Source organism: Balaenoptera physalus (genome assembly GCF_965194825.1).
Source record: "Balaenoptera physalus genome assembly, contig: HAP1_SCAFFOLD_1751, whole genome shotgun sequence".
NCBI lineage: Eukaryota > Metazoa > Chordata > Mammalia > Artiodactyla > Balaenopteridae > Balaenoptera > Balaenoptera physalus.
The window spans coordinates 32,904-45,828 of record NW_028125052.1 but is presented as its reverse complement, the minus strand read 5'-3'; the positions used below and the strand labels follow the sequence as shown (position 1 = coordinate 45,828).

The 12,925-nt window shown below is 39.8% G+C and overlaps 1 protein-coding gene across 2 annotated transcripts in view; it reads left to right on the top strand.

Annotated features, from left to right (window-relative positions):
- LOC309654029 (immunoglobulin-binding protein 1-like) overlaps nt 1-11,036 on the top strand; it is a 36,185-nt gene extending 25,149 nt beyond the window's left edge. For both annotated transcript variants that reach the window (XM_082478690.1, XM_082478689.1), the window contains one exon: nt 10,741-11,036. In XM_082478690.1, the coding sequence (XP_082334816.1) occupies nt 10,741-10,792 (52 nt within the window). In that variant the 3' untranslated portion in view covers nt 10,793-11,036. The remainder of the gene's footprint in view (nt 1-10,740) is intronic.
- The last annotated feature ends 1,889 nt before the right edge of the window (nt 11,037-12,925 follow it).

The window sequence follows — 12,925 nt, the reverse complement described above, 5'->3', positions numbered from 1 at the left end:
TATTTTTGTTTTTACTTCCTTTCTCTAGGATGTGGGTCAAAAAGGATCTTGCTGTGATTTATGTGATAGAGTGTTCTGCTTATGTTTTCCTCTAAGAGTTCGATAGTGTCTGGCCTAACATTTAGGTCTTTAATCCATTTTGAGTTTATTTTTGTGTATGGTATTAGGGAATGTTCTAATTTCATTCTTTTACATGTAGCTATCCAGTTTTCCCAGCACCACTTCTTGAAGAGGCTGTCTTTTCTCCATTGTGTATTCTTGCTTCCTTTATCAAAAATAAGGTGACCTATGTGCATGGGTTTATCTCTGGGCTTTCTATCCTGTTCCATTGATGTGTATTTCTGTGTTTGTGCCAGTACCATACTGTCTTGATAACTGTAGCTTTTTAGTCTAAACAGAAGTACGCGGGAACCTGATTCCTCCAGTTCCGTTTTTCTTTCTCAAGATTGCTTTGGCTATTCCGGGTCTTTTGTGTTTCCATACAAATTGTGAAATTTTTTGTTCTAGTTCTGTGAAAAATACCAGTGGTAGTTTGATAAGGGTTACATTGAATCTGTAGATTGCTTTGGGTAGTAGAGTCATTTTCACAATGTTGATTCTTCCAGTCCAAGAACATGGTATATCTCTCCATCTATTTGTATCACCTTTAATTTCTTTCATCAGTGTCTTATAGTTTTCTGGGTACAGGTCTTTTGTCTCCTTAGGTAGGTTTATTCGTAGGTATTTTATTATTTTTGTTGCAATGGTAAAAGGGAGTGTTTCCTTAAATTCACTTTCAGATTTTTCATCCTTAGTGTATAGGAATGCAGGAGATTTCTGTGCATTAATTTTGTATCCTGCTACTTTACCAGATTCATTGATTAGCTCTAGTAGTTTTCTGGTAGCATCTTTAGGATTCTGTATATATAGTATCATGTCATCTGCATTAACAGCTTTATTTCTTCTTTTCTGATTTGGATTCCTTTTATTTCTTTTTCTTCTCTGATTGCTGTGGCTAACACTTCCAAAACAATGTTGAATAATAGTGGTGAGAGTGGGCAACCTTGTCTTGTTCCTGATCTTAGTGGAAATGGTTTTATTTTTTCACCATTGAGGACGATGTTGACTGTGGGTTTGTCATATATGGCCGTTATTATGTCAAGGTAAGTTCACTCTATGCCTACTTTCTGGAGGGTTTTTATCATAAATGGGTGTTGAATTTTGTCAAAAGCTTTTTCTGCATCTATTGAGATGATCATATGTTTTTTTATTCTTCAATTTGTTAATATGGTGTATCACATTGATTGATTTGCATATATTGAAGAATCCTTGCATTCCTGGGACAAACCCCACTTGATCATGGTATATGATCCTTTTAACGTGCTGTTGGATTCTGTTTGCTAGTATTTTGTTGAGGATTTTTGCATCTGTGTTTATCAGTGATATTGGCATATAGTTTTCTTTCTTTGTGACATCTTTGTCTGGTTTTGGTATCAGCATGATGGTGGCCTCGTAGAATGAGTTTAGGAGTGTTCCTTCCTCTGCTATAGTTTGCAAGAGTTTGAGAAGGATGGGTGTTAGCTCTTCTCTAAATGTGTGATGGAATTCGCCTGTGAAGCCGTCTGGTCCTGGGCTTTTGTTTGTTTGAATGTTTTTAGTCAGAGTCTCAATTTCAGTGCTTGGAATTGGTCTGTTTATATTTTCTGTTTCTTCCTGGTTCAGTCTCGGAAGGTTGTGCTTTTCTAAGAATTTGTCCATTTCTTCCAGGTTGTCCATTTTATTGGCATATAGTCGTTTGTAGTAATCTCTCACGATCCTTTGTATTCCTGCAGTGTCAGTTTTTTCTCCTTTTTCATTTCTAATTCTATTGATTTGAGGCTTTTCCCTTTTTTTCTTGATGAGTCTGGCTAATGGTTTATCAATTTTGTTTATTTTCTCAAAGAACCAGCTTTTAGTTTTATTGCTCTTTGCTATTGTTTCCTTCATTTCTTTTTTCATTTATTTCTGATCTGATCTTTATGATTTCTTTCCTGCTGCTAACTTTGGGGTTTTGTTTGTTTGTTTGCTTTTCTTTCTCTAACTGCTTTAGGTGTAAGGTTAGATTGTTTATCTGAGATGTTTCTTGTTTCTTAAGGTAGGTCTGTACTGCTATAAACTTCCCTCTTGGAACTGCTTCTGCTGCATCCCATATGTTTTGGGTCATCATGTTTTCATTGTCATTTATCTCTAGGTATTTTTTGATTTCATCTTTGATTTCTTCAGTGATCTCTTGGTTATTAAGTAGTGTATTGTTTAGCCTCCACATGTCTGTATTTTTTAAAGTTTTTTTTCCTGTAATTGATATCTAGTTTCATAGCGTTGTGGTGAGAAACCATACTTATACGATTTCAACTTTCTTAAATTTACCAAGGCTTGATTTGTGACCCAAGATATGATCTTTCCTGGAGAATATTCCTTGAGCATTTGAGAAGAAAGTGTATTCTGTTGTTGTTAGACGGAATGTCCTATAATTATCAGTTAAGTCCATCTTGTTTAATGTATCATTTAAAGCTTGTGTTTCCTTATTTATTTTCATTTTGGATGATCTGTCCATTGGTGAAAGTGGGGTGTTAAAGTACCCTACTATGATTGTGTTACTGTCTATTTCCCCTTTTATGGCTGTTAGCATTTGCCTTGTGTATTGAGGTGCTTCTATGTTGGGTGCATAAATATTTATGGTTGTTATATCTTCTTCTTGGATTGATCCCTTGATCAATTATGTAGTGTCGTTCTTTGTCTCTTCTAATAGTCTTTGTTTTAAAGTCTATTTTGTCTGATATGAGAATTGGTATGCCAGCTATCTTCTGATTTTCATTTGCATGGAATATCATTTTCCATCCCCTCACTTTCAGTCTGTATGTGTCCCTAGGTCTGAAGGAGGTGTCTTGTTTTTGTATCCATTCTGCCAGTTTGTGTCTTCTGGTTGGAGCCTTTAATCCATTTACATTTAAGGTAATTATTGATATGTATATTCCTATTACCATTTTCTTAATTGTTTTGTGTTTGTTATTGTAGTTTTTTTTCCTTCTCTTTTGTTTCCTGCCTAGAGAAGTTCCTTTAGCATTTGTTGTAAAGCTGGTTTAGTGGTGCTGAGTTCTCTTAGCTTTTGCTTGTCTGTAAAAGTTTTAATTTCTCCATCAAATCTGAATGAGATCCTTGCTGGGTAGAATAATCTTGGTTGTAGGTTTTTCTATTTCAGCACTTTAACTATGTCCTGTGACTCCCTTCTGGCTTGCAGAGTTTCTGCTGAAAGATCAGCTGTTAACTTTATGGGGATTCCCTTGTATGGTTTTTGTTGCTTTTCCCTTGCTGCTTTTAATATGTTTTCTTTGCATTTTATTTTTGATAGTTTGATTAATAGGTGTCTTGGCTTATTTCTCCTTGGATATATCCTGTATGGGACTGTCTGTGCTTCCTGGACCTGATTAACTCTTTCCTTTCCATGTTAGGGAAGTTTTCAACTATAATCTCTTCAATTATTTTCTCAGTCCCTTTCTTTTTCTCTTCTTCTTCTGGGGCCCTTATAATTCTATTGTTGGTGCGTTAAATGTTGTCCCAGAGGTCTCTGAGACTGTCCCCAATTCTTTTCATTTTTTTTCTTTATTCTGCTCTGCAATAGTTATTTCCACTATTTTATCTTCCAGGTCACTTATCCGTTCTTCTGCCTCAGTTATTCTGCTATGGATCCCTTCTAGAGAATTTTTAATTTCATTTATTGTGTTCATCACTGTTTGTTTGCTCTTTAGTTCTTCTAGGTCCTTGTTAAATGTTTCTTGTATTTTCTGCATTCTATTTCCAAGATTTTGGATCATCTTTACTATCATTACTCTAAATTATTTTCAGAAATACCTAGACTGCCTATTTCCTCTTCATTTGTTTGGTCTGGTGGGTTTTTACCTTGCTCCTTCAACTGCTGTGCGTTTCTCTGTTCTCATTTTGCTTAACTTACTGTGTTTGGTGTCTCCTTTTCACAGGCTGCAGGTTGTTCGTTCCCATTGTTTTTGGTGTTTGCTCCCAGTGAGTAAGTTTGGTTCAGTGGGTTATGTAGGCTTCCTTGTGGAGGGGACTAGTGTCTGTGTTCTGGTGGATGAGGCTGGATCTTGTTTCTTCTGGTGAGCAGGACCTCATCCAGTGGTTTGTTTTGGGGTGTCTGTGACCTTATTTTGATTTTAGGCAGCCTCTCTGCTAATGGGTGGGTTTATGTTCCTGTCTTGCTAGTTGTTTGGCATAGGGTGTCCAGCACTGTAGCTTGCTGGTCGTTGAGTGGAGCTGGGTCTTGGTGTTGTGATGGAGATCTCTGGGAGATTTTTGCCATTTGGTATTACGTGGAGCTGGGAGGTCTCTTGTGGACCAGTGTCCTGAAGTTGGCTATCCCACCTCAGAGGCACAGACCTGATGCCCGGCTGAAGCACCAAGACCCTGTCATCCATAAGGCTTAGAATAAACAGGAGAAAGAAAGAAAGAAAAAATAAAATAAAGTTATTAAAATAAAAAATAATTATTAAATTTTTTGTAAATTTAGATAAGTAGTAAAAGAAAAGAAAAAAGAAAGAAGAGAACAACCAAACAAAACAAATCCACCAATGATATCAAGTGTTAAAAGCTATACTAAAAAAAACCCCAAAAAACAGACAGACAGAACCCTAAGACAAATGGTTAAAGCAAAGCTATACAGACAAAGTCACACACAGAAGCATACACATACCCAGTCACAAAAAGAGAAAAAGGAAAAATATATATATATCATTGCTCCCAAAGTCCACCACCTCAATTTGGGATGATTCATTGTCTATTCAGGTGTTCCAGAGATGCAGGTACATCAAGTTGTTTGTGGAGCTTTAATCCGCTGCTTCTGAGGCTGATGGTAGAAATTTCCCTTTCTCTTCTTTGTTCGCACAGCTCCTGGGGTTCAGCTTTGGATTTGACCCCGCCTCTGTGTGTAGGTCGCCTGAGGGCATCTGTTCCTGCCCAGACAGGACGGGGTTAAAGGAGCAGCTGATACAGGGGACCTGGCTCACTCAGGTCGGGGGCAAGGAAGGTTATAGATGCAGGGCGAGCCTGTGGTGGCAGAGGCTGGCATGACGTAGCACCAGCCTGAGGCGTGCCGTGTGTTCTCCCAGGGAAGTTGTCCTTGGATCAGCGGACCCTGGCACTGGCGGGCTGCACAGGCTCTTGGGAGGGGAGGTGTGGAGAGTGACCTGTGCTCACACACAGGCTTCTTGGTGGCTGCAGCAGCATCCTTAGCATCTCATGCCCGTCTCTGTGGTCCACGTTGATAACCTTGGCTCACACCCATCTCTGGAGCCCCTTTAAGTGGTGCTCTTATTCCCCTCTCCTCACGCACAACGAAACAAAGAGGCAAGAAAAAGTCTCTTGCCTCTTTGGCAGTTCCAGACTTTTTCCTGGTCTCCCTCCAGCTGGCTGTGGCACACCACCTCCCTTCAGGCTGTGTTCATGCAGGCAACCCCAGTCCTCCCCATGGGGTCTGACTTCCAAAGCCCGATCCTCAGCTCCCAGCCCCCACCTACCCCGGCGGGTGAGCAGTCAAGCCTCTCGGGCTGGTGAGTGCTGGTCAGCACCGATCCTCTGTGCGGGAATCTCTCCATTTTGCCCTCTGCACCCCTGTGGCTGCGCTCTCCTCCATGGCTCTGAAGGTTCCCCCCCCACCCCCATCTCTGCCAATGGAGGGTCTTCCTAGTGTGTGGAAACCTTTCCTCCTTCACAGCTCCCTCCCACTGGTGTGGGTCCCATCCCTATTCTTTTGTCTTTGTTTTTTTCTTTTTTCTTTTGCCCTACCCAGGTACGTGGGGAGTTTCTTGTCTTTTGGAAAGTCTGAGGTCTTCTGTCAGCGTTCAGTAGGTGTTCTGTAGGAGTTGTTCCACATGTAGATGTATTTCTGTTGTATTTGTGGGGAGGAAGGTGATCTCCACTTCTTACACTTCCACCATCTTCCCAATATTTTATAATAACCCTAAATGGAATATAATATATAAAATATTAAATCAACATGTTGTACACCTGAAACTAATATTGTAAATCAGTTAGACTTCAATTTGAATAAAAGAAAAGAAATGAAGGCTAAACTAGAAGAAAACAAGAATGATTGAATATAGCAGAAAATGCCTTTCTAAAGTAAAAAGGAAAATGCTTTAAATCAAAAAGAGGCAAAGATGAACAGATTTCTAGAAAAAGTGACAAATATGAAAGATAGCAAAGAAGACCTGACATATAGATAATAAGATTATCTAAAGAAGGATACCGAAGCAAGGAAAAAGAAAAAAATGCTTAAAACTAATATTGGGTGGACCTAGAGACTGTCATACAGAGTGAAGTAAGTCAGAAAGAGAAAAACAGATATCATATGCTAACGCACATATATGGAATCTAAAAATAACAGTACTGATGAACCTAGTGACAGGGCAGGAATAAAGATGCAGATGTAGAGAATGGACTTGAGGATATGGTGGGGGGGAAGGATAAGCTGGGATGAAGTGAGAGAGTGGCATGGACATATATACACTACCAAATGTAAAATGGATGGCTAGTGGGAAGCAGCTGCATAGCACAGGGAGATCAGCTCAGTGCTTTGTGACCACCTAGAGGGGTGGGATAGGGAGGGTGAGAGGGAGAGAGATGCAAGAGGGAGGGGATATGGGAATACCTGTATACATACAGCTGATTCACTTTGTTGTACAGCAGAAACTAACACAACATTGTAAAGCAATTATACTCCAATAAAGATATTTTTTAAAAAAAACTAATATTGAGGAAACTTTAGATTTGCTTTTAAAAAGCACACCGCGTACCTAAGAATTTTGCTCCAGAATGACCAACAGCAAGACACATTCTAATAAAATTACTAGACTTTTTTTAAAAGAAATGCCTTGGATACTTCAGCAAAAACAGCAGGTGGGTTGTAAAGGAAGGAAAATTCAATCATCTTCAAACTTTTTGACACCAACAGTTTATGCCAGAAGAAAATGGAGTAACATTTAAGATACTCAAGGGGAAAAAATGTGAGCCAAGAACATTATATCTGGTAAAACTGACTTTTAGGTATAAAGGGTACAGGTATTTATCAACATACACGAAGTCAGGAAATATTGGTCCCATGATCCCTTTCTGAGAAATTTGCTAGAGAATGAGCTTAAGACAACCAAAGTGATGTGAGAGACATTGATATAAGTAATATCAGTCAGCATTAAATATATAGTTACTTGTAGAACTAAGACTAAATGAGATTTGAAAGAGAGAAAGTAATAATGCCTATATGCCCAGTGCTCTGGTAATGTAGATCTCCCCATGGAGAAATGGGGAAAGAATATGCCAAAAAAAAGAACTGTTCTCAGCAATTATATTGGTAACAGTATTAATGTTATTCCAGGACTGTGTAATGTGAGATAATATTAACTGAGTAATTATGAGATATTCAAATTCCATCATCCTCTGTCTTTGAGAGCTAAGACTTTTAGTGTGGAAGAACACAGATGTAACTCAAACGAATTTGAGTTAGAAACAAAACACCCCTGTAGTCCTGAATATGAACTCATGAGACATTTTATTGAAAAGTACACACACACACACACACACACACACACACACACACACACACTTTTGCTTTTTCCACTGAAAAGGCTTAGAAACAATGACCAGCCCAGAAGCAATGAGCACACCTAGTAACCCAGGTTCTGTTCTTGAAATACCATTCCCATTAAAATAAACCAGGATGTCTTAGAGAAATAGCTAATTCCAAGTTTGCAGCAGGAAATAAATAAGATGAGCTTGGAACATCTTGTCATAAAGGATAGGAAAGAAGCTTTCAAAGACTGCTATGGTCATGTCAAAGGGACTCAGAAGCCACTTTGAAGACGTTTCCACTGGCCAAAGACAGTTTGGCTTGAAAAAGGATAATTGCCAGTAGCAACGAGCACATCTAGTGCCCAAATCTTGGTTTCTAATACTATTCTCCAATTAAAGGGCTCCTTAGAGAAATGGATAATTCTAGGGCTGGACCAGGAATATACAAGATGAACCTGAAATATCTTGTAGTACTGGAAAATAAAGAAGCACTCAAAAAACAATAACAACAAACAAAAAAATATTGAGGTATGTTAATGTGACACAGGGCCTTTGGAAAGAACTGTTACTGGCCAAAACTGGAAGAATGTGAGCAGGAAAATAACAGTATTGGATTATAACACAAGGAATAAAATGTGTCCGTGAGTCTATAGTGATAGAAATAAATGATTACATAAATAGATAGGGGCGAAGAGACCAATCTCCCCTACAGAATAATTCTGAATAATTTGTGTATATACACCTGTCTCAAGGAGATGCAGCATAACTCCTCACCCCTTAAGTGTAGGCTATGTTTAGTTACTTGCTTCCAAAGACTATAGTATAGAAGGAGGGGGGAGCAGTTGGGAACCCTACAAACACTACCTGAAGTGATCCCAGTTAACATCAACAGTGATAAGTCAGGTTTGTGGTGTGTAGCCTTGGTTTGATGTGATAAGGAGGAAACTTCACTGTGTTATTCTCTTCCAAAAGTCATAACCCTAGTCTAATTATGAGAAAAATATGAGGCAACCCCAGGTTGAGGGACATTCTGCAAAATACCTGATGAGTACCCCTCAAAACTGTCCAGGTCATCAAAAACAAGGAAAGTGAGAAATTCTCACAGCCAAGAGGAGACGAAGGAGACAGAGGACTAATGTAATATGGAATATTTGATGGGATTCTGGAACCCAAAAAAAAGGACATTACGTAAAACCTAAGGAAATCTGAATAAAGTATGAACTTTAGTTGTTATGTGTGTATCAGTATTGGTTCATTAGTTATGACACACAAACCATAGGAATGTAAGCTGTTAACAATAAAATAAATTGGGTACAGATGTATAAGAACTCTGTACTATCTTCTCAATTTTTCTGTAAATTAAAACTAAAATTAGAAAGCTTATTTGAATATTTTTTAGAAATCATTGCAATTCATTGAAACTCATCAAATATGTTTAAATCCATGAGTTCATAACTATAGTTAAAACAAAAATTGTTCGATTTCAGAGGATGATACGGAACCAATTTATTACCTTGAGAAATGGTAAATTAAAGCAGAAGAATCAAACATTAATCTTGTTTTCTTTTCCTGTAAATAGTAGTAGATGAGGGAAAGCCTCTCTTTATAAAAAGCATTCTACTTAATAAAAAAGGAAATGTTAAAGAGTATCACCATTTTGAAACCCTGGGAAAATTAACGAATCTAGGCATTGAGCATCAACAGCTGCTAACATCACAAATAGGAGACACAGATACTATGTGCCACCTGCTGGGGGAGGACAGCACCACCTGTATTCATGCGAAGGGATCAACCCTGAGTCATATCAAGCTCTGTGTCCACTTGCCAATCTGCAGAAATACCGAAGAACATGTTGGACTCCATCACGACTGCAGTCAGCAAAATCCAGATTTGGGGAAACTACAGGTCAAATGCCCCTGCCTCTTCAGTAGAGAACTTGTAAGGAAAGAAAGGGCTGGAAGAAGAAACCTGTAGATTAAAAATATACCAAAATATTTGAAAATGGGTAAGACTAACCTCAAAAGCATTATGGTAAGTGAAAGAAGTCAGACACAAAAGACCACTTGTTACATGATTCCATTTATGTGAAATGTTCAGAATAGGCAAATCTATAGAGATAGAAGGTAGATTGGTGATTTCCAGGGAGGGAAGGAATGGGAATTAACTGCCAGGGAGCACAGTGTGTCATTTGGTAGATGCTCATGGAGAAACTTTGGGGATGGGTACAGAAAATATATATCTTGACCCAAGTGAAGGCTATAAAGGTATAGCCTCCTTACCAAATTTTAAGATATATATATTTTTGTGTGATTTCCAGTATCTTATATTTTACAATAAAGGGTTAAATAAAGCAGAACACATGACTCCTAAGCTGTAAGGAGAGATCAGATTCCCCACATATTTCATCCTTTATCATGGTAATGAGAGTATTTCTCGTGGGCAAATTCAAAGTAGCTAGGAAATTGTTCCTTTACCTCACAAAGGAAAGAAAAAAATCGTGCAAAAGAGACGTAGTATTTGGTACACTGCATGACAAGTGCCATTTGGACCTCACACCCTGTTCCAAACGTGCAAAATAACACACATTCTTTTCTGGTAGGTTCAACTGCCACGTGATTTCCAATTTTATACACACACAGAATTGTAGAACTGTAATAAAGGAAATGGATGAAGGAGAAGTCAGCTGTAGTCCCACCTCCCTGGCAAATCACAAATCATAACACCATAAATATTTTTTACTTTAGTGTTTTTGTCAGGCAAGTGTGATAACCACTATACTATGGAAACACTTCAGTGTTTCTGGTTTGCTGGGGTACTGTTGGTCAGTTGGTGTTTTTGTTTTCTGTTGTGAGGGGTTGGCCATTTTAGCAAGAATTCTTTCCCAAAATAGAATTCATTTTGAGGGGCAACTTATATGTTTTTGCCTTCTCATGAAAACCACTCAGAGGATCCTGTCTCACTATTATTTAACATGTCACCTGTTAAGTAATAGTAAGTACTCTTCCCAGTTCTGCTGGCCCCAGGGTAGGCAGCTAGGGATATATTCTTTGTTCTCTTGTTATGTGGTTGTATTCAGAGTGGAGCTGGGGCCCGTATCAGTCACTCTTTGCCTCACCCTGCTTTCTCATTTTTCCACTTGGGCAGAGTTCAGAACAGCAGCTCAGCGACAAGATCAGGAACAGGAGGAAGAGGATGATGAATGTGCACTCCACAGAGCTCGGGATTGGGATGACTGGAAGGACACCCATCCTAGGGGCTATGGCAACCGACAGAACATGGGTTAGTCTCCCCACAACAAGACAGGACTACAGGGGCTTCTGTCTTCCCCACCAAGGAAAGCTGTGCAGTCTTCCCCTCCCTGGGCTCCTGGTTCAGCTGTGTACAACGAAGGCAGAGATGCTTAATCTTGCTTTGCGTTCATTAAAATGTCAAACAATTAAGTGTGTATTTGTACCCTAGATGATGAGCCAGCAATCTTGTCTTGGCATTAGAATCCTCATCATGGTATATTCCACTTTTCTTAAATGGAAAGAAAAGAGTACTAAGAAATGGTTCTGTATAATCAATGGCTGTATGAATTCTCTTTGAAAAAGAAAAGTCCCCTCTATGATGTGAGACTGTGCAGAAATATAAGTATCAGCTGCTTTCTTCCAGGGGGTGAGGGGAGGGGGTCAGCTGTAGTTCCCTGGGCTTATGGAGAGATCCTGGTCATCTCCCTTTGATGTGGGCAGTGAGTTACCCAGCATCAGAGCTGCCCAGACTGGCTGGAGCTTGCTTTCTCCTTTCTACCCCAGTGCTGGGAACTAACCCAACACTTGCTTTACAAGGGACAAGCACAAAAGCCAGGACTTGCCCTGCCACACGGCTCTATTTTCAGGAATTACAGCTGTGAATGAACAGAACATAACAATCCTATCTACCCAATCTTCCTTGCTTCAGCCATGAGAAATGAGGAAACCGATAAGGCACTATGAGAGCCATCTTTGTGTGAGCATCTGAGGCCGGGGCCTTTACTCTGGATCTATCTAGAGCCCTGAGGGTAAGAGCAGCTCAGTCCATAGCCTAGCTCTTAAGTGGGCTGCTGGAAGACCATTTTGGCCCTCTTTGCCCATGCTGTGCCATACCTGGCACAGTCCCAAGCGGTCAGTGTGCCGTGGCAGTTACTTTGCTAGTTAATAAGGTACCTGCAGTCATGCCAATAACTGGGGGTGAAAGAGGGGGGACAGCACAGATGACAAGGAAAGGTACCTACTTTCTGCGGTAAAGAGAAGACACGTCCTCAGCTCCCGGGTTAATACCCTAGAAAAGAAGCCATGTGTGAAAACAAATGATACCTATAGAAAACATACTTTTGTTCTATGTGGCTTTGGTACACTTCATTTTCTTTTAAGAAGATGACTCAGCCTTCCTATTCTAGCTTCTGCAGTCTAGCTTCGGACAGGGGTTTGAAAAGGAGACTCAGATCCCTCTCCTTTGTAGCGTGGTAAATGGAGGGCTGTCAGACGATGAATAGGACGTTATGTTTAGTGAGAGATGACAGAAGACTACCAATGATATATTTATTGCTAAACATATACTGCTTAATAAAGAATTCATGTCACCCTCACAGCATAAGCTCCTGAAACTGTCAGAGCACAGGTTAACTTCCCCACAGATTTGGGAATCAAACATTCATTTGTAGTTCTCTTCCAGTTGTTGCCAGGCTGTCCCTAGCAATGGCCTATTTCGTGCCCTTGAAACTCCACCCTGAGCTCATTCCCAAAATGGGCCAGGTTGGGGTTATCCCCTTGGTCTGAGTCTATTTAAAGATGGTCTTTCCAGAAGATCCAGCCTGATGAAGCCCCCTCACATTCTGATATCGAAGAGGCAAACTAGACAAAGTGGGTTTGAATCCTGGCTTTAAAAGTTGAAAGCTGTGTGACCTTGGGCAATATAACTTCTCTGAACTGCTCCTCTGTTTTCTCTATGTTCATAGATGAGCTGTTTCATACGGTTGTTGTGAAAATTAAATGAATAATGGCAGCCATGATAATAGGCTGAATAATAAGTGTTTTCCTCTGAGCTCAGTGACTATGGTCTGTCCACTAGGAAGGGAAAGGGAATGGAAAGGTAGGTGTTCGAAACTCTGTTCTGTGCCAGGCACCAGACCCGGCACTTTCACATGCTATTAATACTCACAATGACCCTGCGAAATAGGTAGCATCGTCCCCGTTTTGCAGATGAGAAAACAGGGCCAGAGACGCTGAGTGATTTCTTCAAGTTCACATTGGTAACAAGCTGTGCTTCTGTCATTTTCCATGTGCTTCCCAATTGCATGTGCTTTTAGTTG